The sequence below is a fragment of the Formica exsecta genome, unplaced genomic scaffold (genome assembly GCF_003651465.1).
Source record: "Formica exsecta isolate Colony F162 unplaced genomic scaffold, ASM365146v1 scaffold115, whole genome shotgun sequence".
NCBI classification, from domain to species: Eukaryota; Metazoa; Arthropoda; class Insecta; order Hymenoptera; family Formicidae; genus Formica; species Formica exsecta.
The window spans coordinates 1,621,196-1,637,331 of NW_021848490.1; the positions used below are offsets into that span (position 1 = coordinate 1,621,196).

The window sequence follows — 16,136 nt, forward strand, 5'->3', positions numbered from 1 at the left end:
TTTTTAAAGTCGAATAAAACAGGTTACGACGGTCCTCCCCCCCCCCCCCCCCCCCCCCCCCCTACCTGACTAACTGCTCTTTGCTTTACAATGTAGCATGTACTTTGTAAGTTTGGGTCCCCTATTCGCTATATTTACCAAAGTTGCTGCTAACGGTTAATTTTCTGAAAATTTATTGATTTATGTCTGTATTATAAAATAAAATAATTATATTGTGTCTTATAAGACAATATAATGACCCCCCCGATCCTGCATGATTTATGCAGGTCACACGCGAGAAGAGTGGCAGGTTACCTGTCTGCGCGCGGACAGTAACCTGTACCTTATGTAACACGCTGCCTATCGTCACGTGCCGCGGAAATGCTCTCTTTATTATTTCCGGGAGGGTACGCAAACGCGAGAGACATAAAATATAACTGAAGTAAAGTCGATCGTTCAAACCTAACTATGGAAGATAAGAGAAAAATAGATTGTAGCTGCACCTTCATATGTGCCTGCACATTTCTCTTGGATAATTTAGAAAATTAATCTTACCAATCTGGCTTGATTAAACGGTAAAAGTTATTTTTGTTATTGACGTATAAACATATTAATTGTTCTGTACTTTTTGGGTATCATATAATTTATTTATGTCATTTAATCGCGTGTATCATTTTTCGTATTAATTGTGTCATGAAAAACAATTTTTTATAATGCATCTACTAGTGTCTAATTGAAACTCTGATAATTAAAAAAAAAAAAAAAACGATTTACATGTAAGTCAAATTGTTGGATTAGAATGCACACATAAAGATAATAGTTAAAATATTTTCCAGTAATCTTGAAAATTGACGAGAATAGAAATGATAAAACGAGGAAAGCGGACTATCTCAGGAAAGACAAGGATACGCGAGTGAAGAGACTGTGAATGGCGGATGTGTACAAATTCATGAAACAGGGAACGTCCATTCGGTGGCAGAAGCGAAGACAAAAGGTCTATCTATGCAATGGAGATGGCGAGCAAATGGGAATGTTTTCATTTCGATGCAAATGCGCGTGTGCGACGCTTCGAGAGTGAAAAAAGATATAACGATCGATACGAGATTGCTGATACTTTGATGATACGCACGATGCGCGGAGACAAAGAAGAGAGTCGGGAAATTAAAATACTCTCACGATTCACGACTACCCCGTACTATACGATCCAGATAATTGAGATCGCCAGAAAGTATGAGAGGATGCATTAAAGCACAAATACGAAAAAAAAATTACAGTACAAAAATAATACAATAAAATGCACAAGTATTAAAAATAGATAGGAAATATACATGTCCAACATCTTTAAATAAACGTATAATGCAATTATATTATTAAGAATTTTATAGCATGTGTTACAGAAAGAGAGCTAGAGAGCGAGAGCGAGAGAGAGAGAGAGAGAGAGAGAGAGAGAGAGGGGCATCAATTTTAATTCAAATTATGTAATTACATATATATAATATTATATATATATAAATTAAAAAATATATATTTACAGGAAAATAAAATCGAAAAAAAATGAAGAAAATAAAATTCTAAATTTTAATTTTCGGACTTTTTTCGAGTTTTCTGCATCCTAAAATTTCAAGTAATTTTAAATTCAATCAATATTACAAATAGATAGGAAAATATACATATCGCGAGATATAACGCGTCCTGCTATATATATTTTTTTATCTCATTGATAGTATTTTCTGGTAACAAAATTGCGTCGCGTCGTCTAAGCTACGTCTAACGTAAGCTACGAGCTTTAGAGTTCAAACCTACCAAAAATATCGTTGGATTTTACGGACACCGGCCATCCGTTCGATGTCGATAACAAAAAGACGGAGGCGACATAGGCGACCGAATCGAGGATTTTTCTGCGGTCAGGTAAAGAATCGACGGGTGCTGCGTCGGGCCGTTTGTAAAAATCGAACTTCCCTGCTTTGACGTGAAGACGACGGAAAAAAGCGCGAGGTCGTTAAACCCGACGATGTAAGAAATCTCACCGAACCCACATGAGAGTCGTCGCAGAAAGAAATCTCACCCCGCCTTATTTTCCTTTTTTCTTTCGCGACAGCCTGATACACGTCGGCGCGACGGTCTCGACGAAAAAGTGAAAGAAATGCGCGAAAAAAGGAGAGATATATATGTCGAATCTCGCGAGCAACACACATTTACGAGATGTATGCAAAAAACCATCGCGCAAAGTCCGATACTTTACTATTTACTATTGTTTATTATCTTTTGTTGCGTAACCCGTTTACGAGACAGCGTAGCGTCATGAGAGATAGAGAGAGAGAGAGAAAAAGCCACATTGTCTCTCTCTTTCTTTCTCAACGCCTCTTTAAATAATTTAAATTATGCGTAATAATACTTGAAAGAATTAGCAATCAGACTTTATTTACGAGGACACGATAAGTAAAACGAGAAAAAGACAGAAACAAAAACGTCTATATTATCTCCGATATAAATTATTTTTAATGCGTTCAGATTGTTATATAATGGGAAATTAGATGTTCTCTAAGTTAACTCTTCTCGCATTTTTATTTGTAAACTAAAGTAAGAGACGTATGTAATATGAAAAAGAAAAGGAATATTCATCTCTAAAAAATATTATAGTATAATCATGTTTTCAAATATATTTTTTTTCAGAGTGATTGTATGTGTATATATATTTATATATAAAGTGTAACAGAATTTAATATCATATATATAAGTTTAATTGCCATATTATATATAAAATATATTAAGTTGAATGTAAATACATTTTATATTTATATCCAATTCTCAATTTTTATTAATTATGTCTCTTGCCGATTAAAAAAATCTTGAAATTAACAAGCAAAAGTGTGATAAATAAAATAAAAACAGATAAAATTAATCTTTTTAATATCTCGATAATTAAAAAGGCAAAAATCTAAAAAGAAAGAGGAAGAAAAGAAAGATCATATTTTCATTCAAACTCAATTTTTTCAAAGGAAACATTTCAAATATATGTGTATATAGATGATTTACATGATTTATATCTACATTTCTCAATATAAAATGCAAAATGCTATACTATTTCCATTTCATTAATAAACATATATATAATTTAATTAATATATATTTCATATTATTATTTTTCTCTACCTTTTTTGAGAGAGTCTTATCAAACTGCATAATGGAGACTTTTAATAGTCCTTCCTTTTCTTTTGTACACACAGTAAATTAATATTTATTAATTGTGCAACAAAGTGTGTACAATTCGTGAGGTAAAAAACAGCGGAATAGCATTCTCATCACACTGCACACACGTGTATCCAAGAGATTAAATATAAGCGACAATACAAAACGAATCGAATTTTTACGTGGATAAGTAATTCATCGCGTTAGTTCCTCTTCGAAATTTCACATTTTTATTTAAATTTAATTCTTTCTACGAATAGCGCGTGTGAAATACGAAATCTGCATTATTAATTAAATCGATATATGTATAATCTAACATACATTCATTAAAAATACAAATGGATATCTTTCCTCGATAATTTGTCACGATTTTTGGAACATTGTACGCTTTCAAAAATGTCAATATATAAAATAAATCTATTACTAGAGAACAAGACCAGTTATCGATATTCAGAAGCTCAACCACTAAACGGCCTTTAACCGGCGACCAGTCGAGCAGTGAAATTCAATTTTACCGCTGCGATAATCATCCTCTGGTATTCATATGTGACATGTAAACATCGCGTGTACTCACCGCAAACGTTGAGCCAGCCCTCGACCCGGCAGGGATACTCCAGCTTCATCTTCGTATGCGGATCGCGAGAAATCCAGGTCGCGATGACGGTTCCTTGTCAGCACAGCAGATCGCACTGATCACACAAATCTCCTCTCTCTCTCTCTCTTTCTCTTTCGTCCGCCGGTTATCACTGAGAAACGATACCGCTGATCGTCGCGGCACACATTCTTCCACGCGTGCGGAAGACGCGACGCGGGACGACACACACGCGGTCTCTCTCTTCCCTTCGTCACACGCGTTCGGCGACACGAGACTAACACGCGGAGGCACGAACGCCGACACACACCGAGCAGTTGACAGTTTCGTGAGAGAGAGAGAGAAACGACGAGGAACGCGCGCGAAATAAACACGCGGACGTGAATAACACACAGCGAAGAGTAACGCTCACTGTACGCGCGCGCACGCGAAACGCACGCGACGGCGAACAAATCTGAACTGAGGCGCGAGTGAGCCAGTGAGCGGCGCGGCCGGCTTGCCGCCGAGACCTCCGTCTCTCTCGCTCTTCCTCCCATCCGCGCCGGCCGCTCTCGCTCGCTCCTTTCGCTCTCGTTGTCAGGTGGCCGACCCGCTCTCGCTTACCGCTCGGCCCCGTCTCTCGCGTACGTTACGCGTAATCTCTCACTCGAATAACCCGCACTTTGATACCGATATCTATCGGTTCTCTAAAAGAATGCAATACTCACGGTAATTATGGAAATATATAACTCGATTCGCGTGTGTGCTGCTGTTGTTTGAAGTCGAGAAGTATACTAACGTAAATGAGAGTATTACCAACGATTTTTTATGACATACATTACGCCATCTCGATACCACATCCGTTATTATTTTATACGGATGCAAAACACTCGAAACTAATAGTTAAATAAATATATATTCAATGTTATCGATTAAGAGAGGGTCGGCAATAATATATCGAGATATTTTATTATATTAAGAATGATTTTTTTCTTACATTGCGTTTATTCTAAATGTATGCTTCAAGTCCAAACGTCCTGAAGTTACAACTTCTTTAGCGGTAAAAACGTGCGATTTTAAATTGACCAATTACTGCGCGCCTGCGCTGATGAATCTATCACTAGAGAAACTTTTCTATCACAGAGGATGCATTCCACTTGACATTACAAATGCTTCGAAGCATTTGATTGAAATGGAAGAATCTTTATCTCAAGAAATCTTTTGTCGTAATTGATTATAATCAAACGTTCTTACACACAATTCCGGAAAAGTTTTTAAGGAACTAGAAACTTGAATATATTTATAAAGCATACTACAAAACAGCGAGATGTTTAGTTAAATATCATTAAATGTTCGACTATTGTTTCAAATTGATAGCTCGAAAAATAGAACGGCATTTAGATTCGGAGCAAGTCGGCCTGTCGTAACAAAAGAACTTGCAAATATAGTAATCCAACTTTAAATCTTTATTCCGTTCCTAGTGATCTTAATACACAATCATAACGTTTTCGTATGTATGTATATAAATAATTTCTTTATTAATTACTTTTCTGGAGGCGAATTTTTTTGCCGCGTCAAGAGTCTGTGCTCTTTCTAACAGTCATAGAATTTTACATAATTTTAAAAATGCAATCCAAACAAAAAGCAATTGTATGCGTGAATCTACTTTCAAAAGGGGCTAAAAGTAATTGTTGAATTAGAACATACCTCTAAATCTATAAAATAATACACGAAGCGAAAAAACGCCGCCGTCTCATCGCGCAGGTGCCGATCGAAGTGGATATTTGGTCAACTTCGTCTCGTATACATTTCGTCGACAAGATCACCATCTGGCGAGCGGACCAGCAGTCAGTCCTAGCAACATGGCGCTCAAGGCACAAGTCGGTCAAAGTGAGTAGCGTAAAAAAAACATTAATTTTGTGCAACATAAGATCTATTTTTAAGCATCATTGCGCGACATCATCAACCGGTTCACGCGACCTCGCGATCGCATCGATCTCGTGTCTGTCAATCGCCGTCACGTCAGCGAAATCCATCTCGAATAGGCGTACGCGCTCCCTTCCCGCCTCTCTCTTCCCCATGATGATTTCATCGGACGGCGAGGCGAAACGTCAAACACTTGATCGAGGAAACGTACATGCAATCTTCGTTGCGTCCCACGAGAGTTCAGGGAATCGGGATTCGAAATCGATTGCTATTTTCGATTCTCGATTCTCGATGTTGCAAATACGGGAAAGTAAATTTTCCATCGATCGCGTGTCAATTATCAAGCGTAAACACAGAAATCACTCTCTTGCTTTTTTTTTATTTACTTTTACTATTTACAGCACCGGTTTTTAATGATGGGGTTCCTGCGTTTTTAATTGTGACGTTTGTGACAATATGACGATGATCGAATATCGCGAGAATGTCATAGTTTAAAGTAAAAGGTCACTACAACGTGGAAAATATATTTTCAGATCTAGCGATTATCTCCGATAAGGGCACTCAATCTCGTCGAAGTGAGGAATCGAAAAAAAAGGCAACGTGCTAATTTTTTATTAACACGAAGAACGTACTAGACAATGAGCTGAATGTTCAGGCGCATTTTTCTCGCGCAAATAACTGTTGCTCTTTCGAAGTAATTCCATATACGAGAAATATCAATATGTTTAAAAATATTTTATCAAGAATGTAAATATAACTAGGCATGCATCTTGTTTACAAAAGAAATTCGCTATATAACGTCATTTTATCATGCTACATTTTCTCAATCTTATATAATAATTATAAAATAAGTATTTTATATTGTCAATACATATATTACAAACTTGTGTGAGAGGCAAAATTACTGAATACATGATCTACAATAAGAATATTATTAATTTAATGCTTCCATCTATCCAACATTCATCAATTATTTCGGAAACTAATTAACTATCATTTGACTTTCGTATCAACTCGTTATCGGCTTCCTGAGTTGAGTAATCTGGAAAAATAATAAGTCTCTTTCGTTTTCCTACTTTGTTAAACGACCACAAAGTTCGTTTTTTTTTTCGTACAAAGAATTAAGGAAGATTTTTTTTTGCATCTCGCACGTCTATAAATACATCGAAGGGATGTCAGAAAATAGGGTCTGCAGCTCCCTTGATACACGCCTGAACGCAGTGACGTCACTCTTCTGTAGGGACGATCAATATGTACATATACATGTAGAACGTCAAAAGACTTCTTAGCTACTCAATCTGCGTGTCAACATCGTTAATTGTTAATGATCGCACTGTCAATAACTTATGCAAAATTGATTACGTTTTCTCATCATCGTTGACATTAATTTTCCCTGATCTTGTTTGATCGACGAAGCGAATTCACTATTTCCCTTATTCTCAATTTCTCGAATAAGATATTTAGAGGAAATATATTACAAGTTTATTTTTCGAACATGTAATCTCTCTCTCTCTCTCTCTCTCTCTCTCTCTCTCTCTCTCTCTTTCTTTCTATGATTATTTGAACAAAAGATCTTATCTAACAATTAGTAAATCAATAGATTCAAAAGTTATATTTCTCTACGCGCACGGATTTTTTTCTTTTAAATATACATTGATCGAGTTCCAACATTCGAAACACGCAATATTCGAGCAATTACTACGGTATTGATCTCTTTTCTCACAGTATGATATAAATATTACAATGTTATATCGTCCGCATTCTGTTAGAAATATATCATGAAAAATTTGCTAATTGAAATCTCGTATTCTTAAAACATCAATTTTCTTTCACTATTCGAGATATTACTATTATTCTATCCTCGATTGTGAATATACTTTAACAATCCTCGAATATACTTTAACAACTGTTAGCTTATTATTCTATTTCTCGAAGAATTCGTCATTCTGATAATAAATCTTCTCACAGAGATTATGAACGAGGTGATCAAGCAAAAGAAGAAGACAACAGGTGGGGTAGAATGGCGGATCTTGGTGGTGGATCAGCTCGCCATGAGGATGGTGTCCGCGTGCTGCAAGATGCACGATATCAGCGCTCAGGGTATCACTTTGGTAGAGGATATCAATAAGAAACGCGAACCTCTGCCGACGATGGAGGCCATTTACCTCATCACACCCTGTAATTCGTCGGTGCAGAAATTGATCGACGACTTTAGCAATCCGACAAGAACTACTTACAAGGTCGCCCATGTGTACTTTACTGAAGGTATCAGATCGCAGTTATATTTTCCTATTCTCGTTCTAATGATACCTCTTCTCCTCCAATGACGAATCCGAACGATATAATGCTTCTTTTTCGATAGACTTTGCACGATTTCGGAAAGTGTTTATCGAAGTAGGAAAGGCGAAAATTATTTGAGAACAAATGTAGATATATTTATTTAGAAACGATGTTTCTCGATGAATTTTGTACAATTATTTGTTTTAATTTTGGAGTTTGTAGCGTGCAGATTATCTCAACAATCGAGTCTGGAATTTAATTTTAATTAATATTTATTCGAATATAAGATTTTTTACTTATTTTTTATTAATTTGCTAAATTATATTTACTATTGAATTTTAAATATAATCATATAATTAAGCATCGCCTAAATTTTTGACGAAAGTTATTATTCGAAATTCATTGAATAAAATATATCTTACTGATTCCCACAGCAAATCTCCATGCGAATATAACCGATCGTCTAAATTCAACATAACGATACGGGTTCATTGATTCGCTCGTTAAACATATTAATAAAAATTGACTAATGTTTCAAGAAGAATAACAAGAATAATCGTACAAGATCAAACGGACCGATTTATCAATTTTCCGTGGGGTGATTCGACATACTCAGTATATTTCTTTGCAGCATGTCCTGACGAGTTGTTCAAAGAATTGTGTCATTCGCTGGTATCTAAGCACATAAAGACACTAAAAGAGATCAACATCGCTTTCATACCATACGAAGAACAGGTAAAGCAATGAAAACTATGACAAGGAAAATGTTTAAGCGTTTTGTCCTTCGTGGTGATGGGCATATACACACACACACACACAAACATACAACATAATACAAATATTTATCACATTTACGCGACAATCTATGTTCACTTTTCGGTCTCTAATCACGTAAGTTTAATCACGCGAGTGTCTCGGTTATCAATCGGAACAATATGAATACAATGTTATCCTCTCATCCAACCTGTCCAGCCCAATCTGAGTCTTTCATATGTGATTCACGAACAAGCACATACTAATAATCAGAATGCATTCATGCTTGCACTCGATGCCAGTATGCCCGGAGGAGCTGTTCAATGAAATCTGCAAGTCTCTCGCTGCTAAAAAGGTCAAAACCCTCAAAGAGATCAACATCGCATTGCATCCCTGCCGTATGAATCGCAGGTGACGATTAACCAAACGAAAACAGTAGACGCTATAGTTGTAGCTCTAGAACGCGAAAACTTGCATTCACAACCTTCACAAGTTCACGAGCTTATAGATTTCTCTGCTTTTCCGGATCATCGAGATTTACCTTTTGATTGTAAAAGACTAGGTGATAAATTTCCTGTTAAAGAGAGAAAGAGCTTCCCATCTCTTTTTTCGAAAGTTTCGATATGTTCTGCGTACATGCTTGTAATATGATTCTAATCAGATTGTTTCTATAATTCAGTCTTGTTACTTGCAGAAGTTTTTAATTGTCTTCCTCTTATTTACTTTGCTTTAAGTATAAAACTTTATGTAATTAAATTCGCATTGTGACATGACGAGAATATCGCAAAACTGAATCTGCCATAATTTAGGTCTTCTCATTGGACTCACGCGAAACGTTTGCTTGCTTTTACAATCCCTCTTTCTTCAATCTAAGACCGGCTAATATGGAGCGCATTGCCGAACAAATCGCAACACTCTGCGCCACTCTTGGGGAATATCCATCGGTCAGATATCGCAGGTAATTTCAATTTTCAAACACGCTTTGAAAAAATAGAAATACTATCAAATAATTTATATATTTAAAAATAGACCCTTTAATAATATTAAATAAACGTATCGCAGTGATTTCGATCGCAACGTTGAACTCGCTCAATTGGTGCAGCAAAAGCTAGATGCATACAAGGCTGATGAACCGACAATGGGAGAAGGACCTGAGAAAGCGCGTTCTCAATTATTGATCCTAGATAGAGGATTCGATTGCGTCTCACCACTGTTACATGAGCTTACACTGCAAGCCATGGCATATGATTTGCTGGATATTGATAATGACGTTTACAGGCAAGTGAAGTCTCATAATTTTTACTATAAGTTTAAAGCGCAACTCTCTAAGACTATACATAATGTTAAATAGGTTTGAAGCAACAGCAGGTCAGGAAAAAGAAGTATTGTTGGATGAAAATGATGATTTATGGGTGGAACTCAGGCACCAACATATTGCTGTAGTGTCTCAGTATGTATATAAATATAAGTCCTAAATTTTTGAAAAGATTAATAACTGTGAAGAGCATTGTAACAGTAAAACTCGTTTTCCAGGAACGTGACTAAAAACTTGAAAAAGTTTACAGAATCAAAAAGAATGCCGCAGGGTGATAAGCAAAGTATGCGTGATCTATCGCAGATGATCAAAAAGATGCCGCAATATCAAAAGGAACTAAGCAAATACGCTACGCACTTACAATTGGCCGAAGATTGTATGAAACGTTATCAAGGAAATGTAGATAAGCTTTGTAAAGTGGAGCAAGTATGTAATCACTACTCTATAATTTATTTAATAAATGATAGTCTTTTAATTACATATTTTTCAATCTAGGACTTAGCTATGGGTACCGATGCGGAGGGTGAACGCATCAAAGATCATATGCGGAATATCACACCAATTTTACTTGATCAGACTGTGAATCATTTGGACAAGTTGCGCATCATAGCTTTGTATGTTATTAGCAAAAATGGCATCACCGATGAAAATCTTAATCGTTTGGTTCACCATGCCCAAGTGTCCGTTGATGATAAGCAGACTATCGTGAATATAGCAAATCTCGGCATCAATGTTGTTGTAGATGTAAGCTAAAGAATTTATAAATTATGCTTTATATATCAAAAAGTTTGTAGTAACCCTTTAAAAACGGTGATTTATTTTTGTTGCTTGTGCAATATTATTACTTTGCATTTGCAGAGTAATCGTAAAAAATTATATACGGTACCACGTAAAGAAAGAATCACGGAACAAACATACCAAATGAGCCGTTGGACTCCAGTCATTAAGGATGTCATGGAGGATTCCATCGAGGATAAACTTGATTCTAAACATTTTCCTTTTCTCGCTGGACGTGCAGCTAGTTCAGGATATCATGCACCAACTAGGTATATTATAATAATGTTTTCTTTTCTTTTTTTAAATGTATTAAAATTATTAATTTGTTTCTCAAAACATTAATATATATTTATGTAGTGCACGATATGGACATTGGCACAAAGACAAAGGTCAGCAGACTATCAAAAATGTTCCTCGGTTAATAGTTTTCATAGTTGGTGGAGTATGCTTCTCTGAAATACGATGTGCGTATGAAGTCACAAATGCATTGAAAAATTGGGAAGTTATAATCGGTAAGAAATATTTAGATATGAATTTTGAATATAATAATTTCTAATTAAAACATATGTTTACAAAAATCTTATTATTCGCAATTAAGAAATATTTATGTATTGTTGTAGGCTCATCCCACATAATTACACCAAAGTCATTTATAAATGACTTGAGTAAAGTGCACGTCTAAATTATCATGTAGCTAAAAGAAGATATGATCACACATTCCTAATCTGCCATTAATTTCAACTCCATCAGTAATACCAGCAGCTATGAAGCCATCAATGATCTCTCAAATACAAAATTAACGAATGTAACTAAATAACGAACAGGGAGTCAATTCTTTAAGGGAAAAACTCATTCCGAACAGAAACATCGAGCGTATGCAAGTATTCTAAACATAGCTGTCAGTTGAGTAATATATAAAAGTATTCGTGTATTAGTCAAGCACGAAGAATCTTGATCGATCAGACAAGTTATCTAGAATCAAGTGCCTGCGCGAATACATAGTTACCAGAGATCGTATGAGACATGTTGGCAATACTGATGTAGATTACATCAAGATTATAATGGTATTGGGCAATTGAGCCTTTAGCAAAGCTTTACAGATGTATTCATATGCATTAATTCACTCTTTATCAGTAATAAGGAAAGGAATTTATGAAGATCTATTTGTGTCGTAGAAGAGGATCGTGATATTTCTGTACATTTCTCATTATTATTAGTATTCTCATACTAATTCTCTTTATTATTTTGTGTTAATTTCCGCTTGTTGAAACGTGATGACCGAGTTGACATCTGAGATGTAGATCGTCTTTGTTTAATATACTTTTGCTATACTTTTAGAAAAATCATACTTTTATTATAATAGAAACATCTCAAATCTAAATGTCACATCGCAATTCACTTTATTCTCTTCAACTTTAGTATCAATATGATAACAAGATTAATTATCTGAAATTTTTATTTCTTGAATCTAATTAATGGTACTGAATGTAAAATAATACCTCTAGATGTATACAAACCTAATACTTATATTTTCTTTGTTAACTTATTTATTCGTAGTTCTTTACTTTAATAATTTTATGCAATACTCTCTAATTTTCGAGTTATCCAATTGTCAATTTAGATGCTCCTACATTCAATGTAATTCATAAGTATATATGATAGTTTCAATATATAATATTCAGCACTTTCTTTTTGACAAAATAGACTACTTCTATTGAATGTAATACAAATACAGTTATAATACTGTATTAATATGTATGTATCATAAAATTTATTGCAATATTGAACTGTAATTGTTCTGCGATGGTAAAGAAGCGCTTTCCATAAGAAGCTTGCGCCTGTCAATGAATAACAATGGTAATTGTTAATGTAATGTCAATAAATGTTGCGATCTATTAGCGGAGAGATTATTACAAAGTTAAATGATATTTATAAAGTATATCCTGTTGTGTTATACATATATATGTATATATATATGTATGTAGATTATAACTTGAACAAAATGTTCTGCATATAAAGGCCTATAATGCACTCTATTTGTCTTTTTTTAATTATCACTTTACCATATGTATACGCACTGAATACAAAATTGCTTGGATAATAGCTTATTTAGAAATATTTAGATACACGCACATACCGATTTACAATCTCAAGTTTCCAAAGGGTTATCACTAATCAAAGGTCAAAAAAAAATGAAGTTGAATAAGATAAAGTTGCAATAAAACCGACTTTAGCACAGTTAACTGTACTGTCTCAACAGATACTCCTTACTCTTAATTCATTTAGTATAGTTTTTTAATTTCTACTTAAAATACGAAGCAGTGTGAAAGATGGCAGATTTAAAAAAAAAAGTGATTCTAGCATATAGCGGTGGTCTAGACACCTCCTGCATATTGTTTTGGTTGAGAGAAAAAGGATTTCAAGTTATTGCTTACATGGTAAAAATTTTTGTAATTACATAATTTCTTCCTAAAATGAGTAGATACAGAAATTTAACTATATATATTTAGGCGAACATTGGGCAAGACGAAGATTTCGACGCAGTTAGAGACAAGGCACTCAAAATCGGTGCCATTAAGGTGAATTTCTTTTTGTTTTAACATATTAAATAATGCTAAAAAATAAAATTTTGTTTTATAAATTGGTAAATAGCTAATATTATTGATTATTGATAATATATTAATTGTTCAATATATTTGTAATAAAACAGTAAATAATCCGGTTCTCCTGTTGAAAAATTTGCATAACAATAAATTCAACTGTTCATAAGGTTGTAGTAGATGATCTTAAAGAAGTATTTGTAACTTCTTATGTATGGCCTGCCGTGGCTTGCGGCTTGCTCTACGAAGGAAGATACCTTCTAGGCACTTCCATAGCACGGCCATGTATTAGCCAGGGTTTGATCAAACTCGCGAGAGCCGAAAACGTCAATATCATAGCGCATGGAGCAACCGGAAAAGGAAATGATCAAGTTCGCTTCGAATTGAGCTGCTACAGTCTTTGTCCTGATATCACGGTATTTTTCACGTCTATTTTACCAACAATTATTTGACGAGCAACATAAGTTTGAAAGATGTATATCGATTAATTCAGGAAAAATTAATCTTTTTATACATGTATAATATATATAGGAATGTGATTGTCTATTTTAAAAGCATAGAAATCTAATTATAATTATATGACAAAAAATATATAAATATATAAATATAAAGATTTTAGCTCCATGGAGGGAACGCGAGTTTTACACGAGATTTCAAGGAAGATCGGACTTATTGGAGTACGCGCGACAAAATGGAATACCGATCTCAGCAACGCCGAAGGAACCATGGAGCACTGATGCTAATCTCGTACACATTAGGTATAACACACGTAAATAGAACATTTAATAAGAGATTGATATTATAATCTCATCTTTTATATTTGTAGTTACGAATCAGGGATATTGGAAAATCCTGCTACTCCAGCACCGAAAGGACTTTACAAAATGACCGTTGATCCGATAAATTCCTGTTCAGATGCAGAAGAGATCGAAATTAGTTTTGCAAAAGGATACCCAATTAATGTGAAAAGTCTAAAAGATAGAAAAATATACGATACTCCTCTAGCGATAATAGAGTTTCTTAATAAGATCGGAGGTGCGCACGGTATCGGAAGAATAGACATCGTGGAAAATCGATACATCGGATTAAAGGTGCATTTCTGATAAATCTATGAATTGCGAGTACATAAAAACGAATACGTTCATTTAAATATTTTAGTCTCGAGGAATTTACGAGTCACCGGGCGCTAAAATTTTGCACATCGCGCATCAAGACTTGGAAGTATTCACCTTGGACCGTGAAGTTCTAAGAATTAAATCGTATTTAACGGATAAGATGTCGGATTACGTTTATAATGGTATAGTTAAATACATGTATAAAAACCATATTTAAATATAAAAAAATTAATAATGTATATCAAATTTCCTGAGCTAAATTATTTTAAGAACGCTTATCTTATACAGGTTTCTGGTTTTCGCCTGAATGCGAATTTGTACGGGAAAGCATCCAACATTCCCAAAAATACGTAAATGGTATGGTGAGGCTACAACTGTACAAAGGAAATGGTTGGTATAAAAATCATAATTTGTACACATCAAATTAAATCAAAACCATAAAACTTCAAACAGTCTATATTTAGTGCTAATAATATATGGATACGATCATGGATTTCATCCATATCAATAAGAAATAATTATATATTCTTCTTTCTATTATATGCAGTCATGACGATCGGTAGATCGAGCGAAGTCTCGTTGTATAACGAAAATTTAGTCTCAATGGACGTGCAAGGTAATTTCGAGCCCGCGGATGCTACTGGATTTATTCGCATGCAAGCTCTAAGACTGCGGGAGTTCCATCGTTTCAATAAACAACACAATATCTAACAGCATTAGGAATTTATTGCAAATTTTATATTTCTCAATAAAAGGCGCACTGTACTTTTAATTCTCTCTCTAAGTGTTATTTTATTACTTTATAAACATCTGCGCGTGTTTTTGAAACATAATTCGATATTTTCTTTGCAACTCTCTCTCTCTCTCTTTCTCTCTCTAAATGATTTAAAAGTATATATTTAACATGCGTAGTATCGCAGCGAGAAGAATATATCTCGTCATATGCATATGACTAAATGTAATGAATAAACTAGATCTAGACACAATTCATTTTGAAAGAAATTCGAATATGCGCTCTACAGATCTTTTAGCACATGCGGTTGTCGTAGGAGAAAGGTGAGGTTTCGCAATAAAATACTACCACTACATTTTTGCTTTCATATTTTAGTTATTAATAATTAAATCTTAAGATTGTTAGAGCATATACTTGTAAGGGCTATAATATATGTGCTTATAATATACTTTTGAGGATATATTAATAGTATACATATATAGTGATTTTTTTCGTATTTGCACTCTACTTCGACTTCGCAACTTAAGGAAAAACTGTCAAATACGAAATCATGCGACAGTTGCTTCTTTAGCCGCGATTTTCTATACAGGTCTCTTACTTGCGTTCTGTTCTCACACTCTTTGCGTTTGTAAATATTATATTATATAACATGCAAAATTACACAAACTAGGAAAGGTAATTTCTCTATGCATGTACAATGAGTAGTCTGTTTCTTGTATTCACAATTTAATATTAGTTTAAATATTGTAATAAACATTGTATTGTAATAAACATGTATTTCTGCTATGTAATAACAATATATAGATTATATATATATGCATGTGTATGTGTGTACACACATACACACACATATATAATTCAGATTCTGTCAAATAAATTTCAATATGCATACAAAACA

General features: G+C 34.4%; 3 protein-coding genes across 3 annotated transcripts in view; 2 read left to right on the top strand and 1 right to left on the bottom strand.

Annotated features, from left to right (window-relative positions):
• LOC115238444 (probable Ras GTPase-activating protein) overlaps positions 1 to 4,217 on the bottom strand; it is a 304,505-nt gene extending 300,288 nt beyond the window's left edge. Inside the window, exon 1 of the mRNA XM_029812323.1 lies at positions 3,743 to 4,217. Within this exon, the coding sequence (XP_029668183.1) occupies positions 3,743 to 3,791 (49 nt within the window). The 5' untranslated portion in view covers positions 3,792 to 4,217. The remainder of the gene's footprint in view (positions 1 to 3,742) is intronic.
• Positions 4,218 to 5,521: 1,304 nt separating this feature from the next.
• Positions 5,522 to 12,824, top strand: LOC115238527 (protein ROP). Its single transcript, XM_029812450.1, has 11 exons — positions 5,522 to 5,629; positions 7,634 to 7,930; positions 8,577 to 8,680; positions 9,508 to 9,656; positions 9,761 to 9,976; positions 10,050 to 10,148; positions 10,232 to 10,439; positions 10,509 to 10,757; positions 10,872 to 11,059; positions 11,148 to 11,302; positions 11,411 to 12,824. Exons 1-11 carry the CDS (start codon positions 5,602 to 5,604, stop codon positions 11,470 to 11,472), a joined length of 1,755 nt encoding a protein of 584 aa, XP_029668310.1. The 5' UTR covers positions 5,522 to 5,601; the 3' UTR covers positions 11,473 to 12,824.
• A 141-nt stretch (positions 12,825 to 12,965) lies between these two features.
• Positions 12,966 to 16,136, top strand: LOC115238534 (argininosuccinate synthase). The gene is made up of 8 exons (XM_029812463.1): positions 12,966 to 13,228; positions 13,301 to 13,369; positions 13,561 to 13,806; positions 14,003 to 14,148; positions 14,217 to 14,481; positions 14,549 to 14,687; positions 14,794 to 14,895; positions 15,053 to 16,136. The coding sequence occupies exons 1-8, from the start codon at positions 13,121 to 13,123 to the stop codon at positions 15,214 to 15,216; spliced, it is 1,239 nt and encodes a 412-aa protein (XP_029668323.1). The 5' UTR covers positions 12,966 to 13,120; the 3' UTR covers positions 15,217 to 16,136.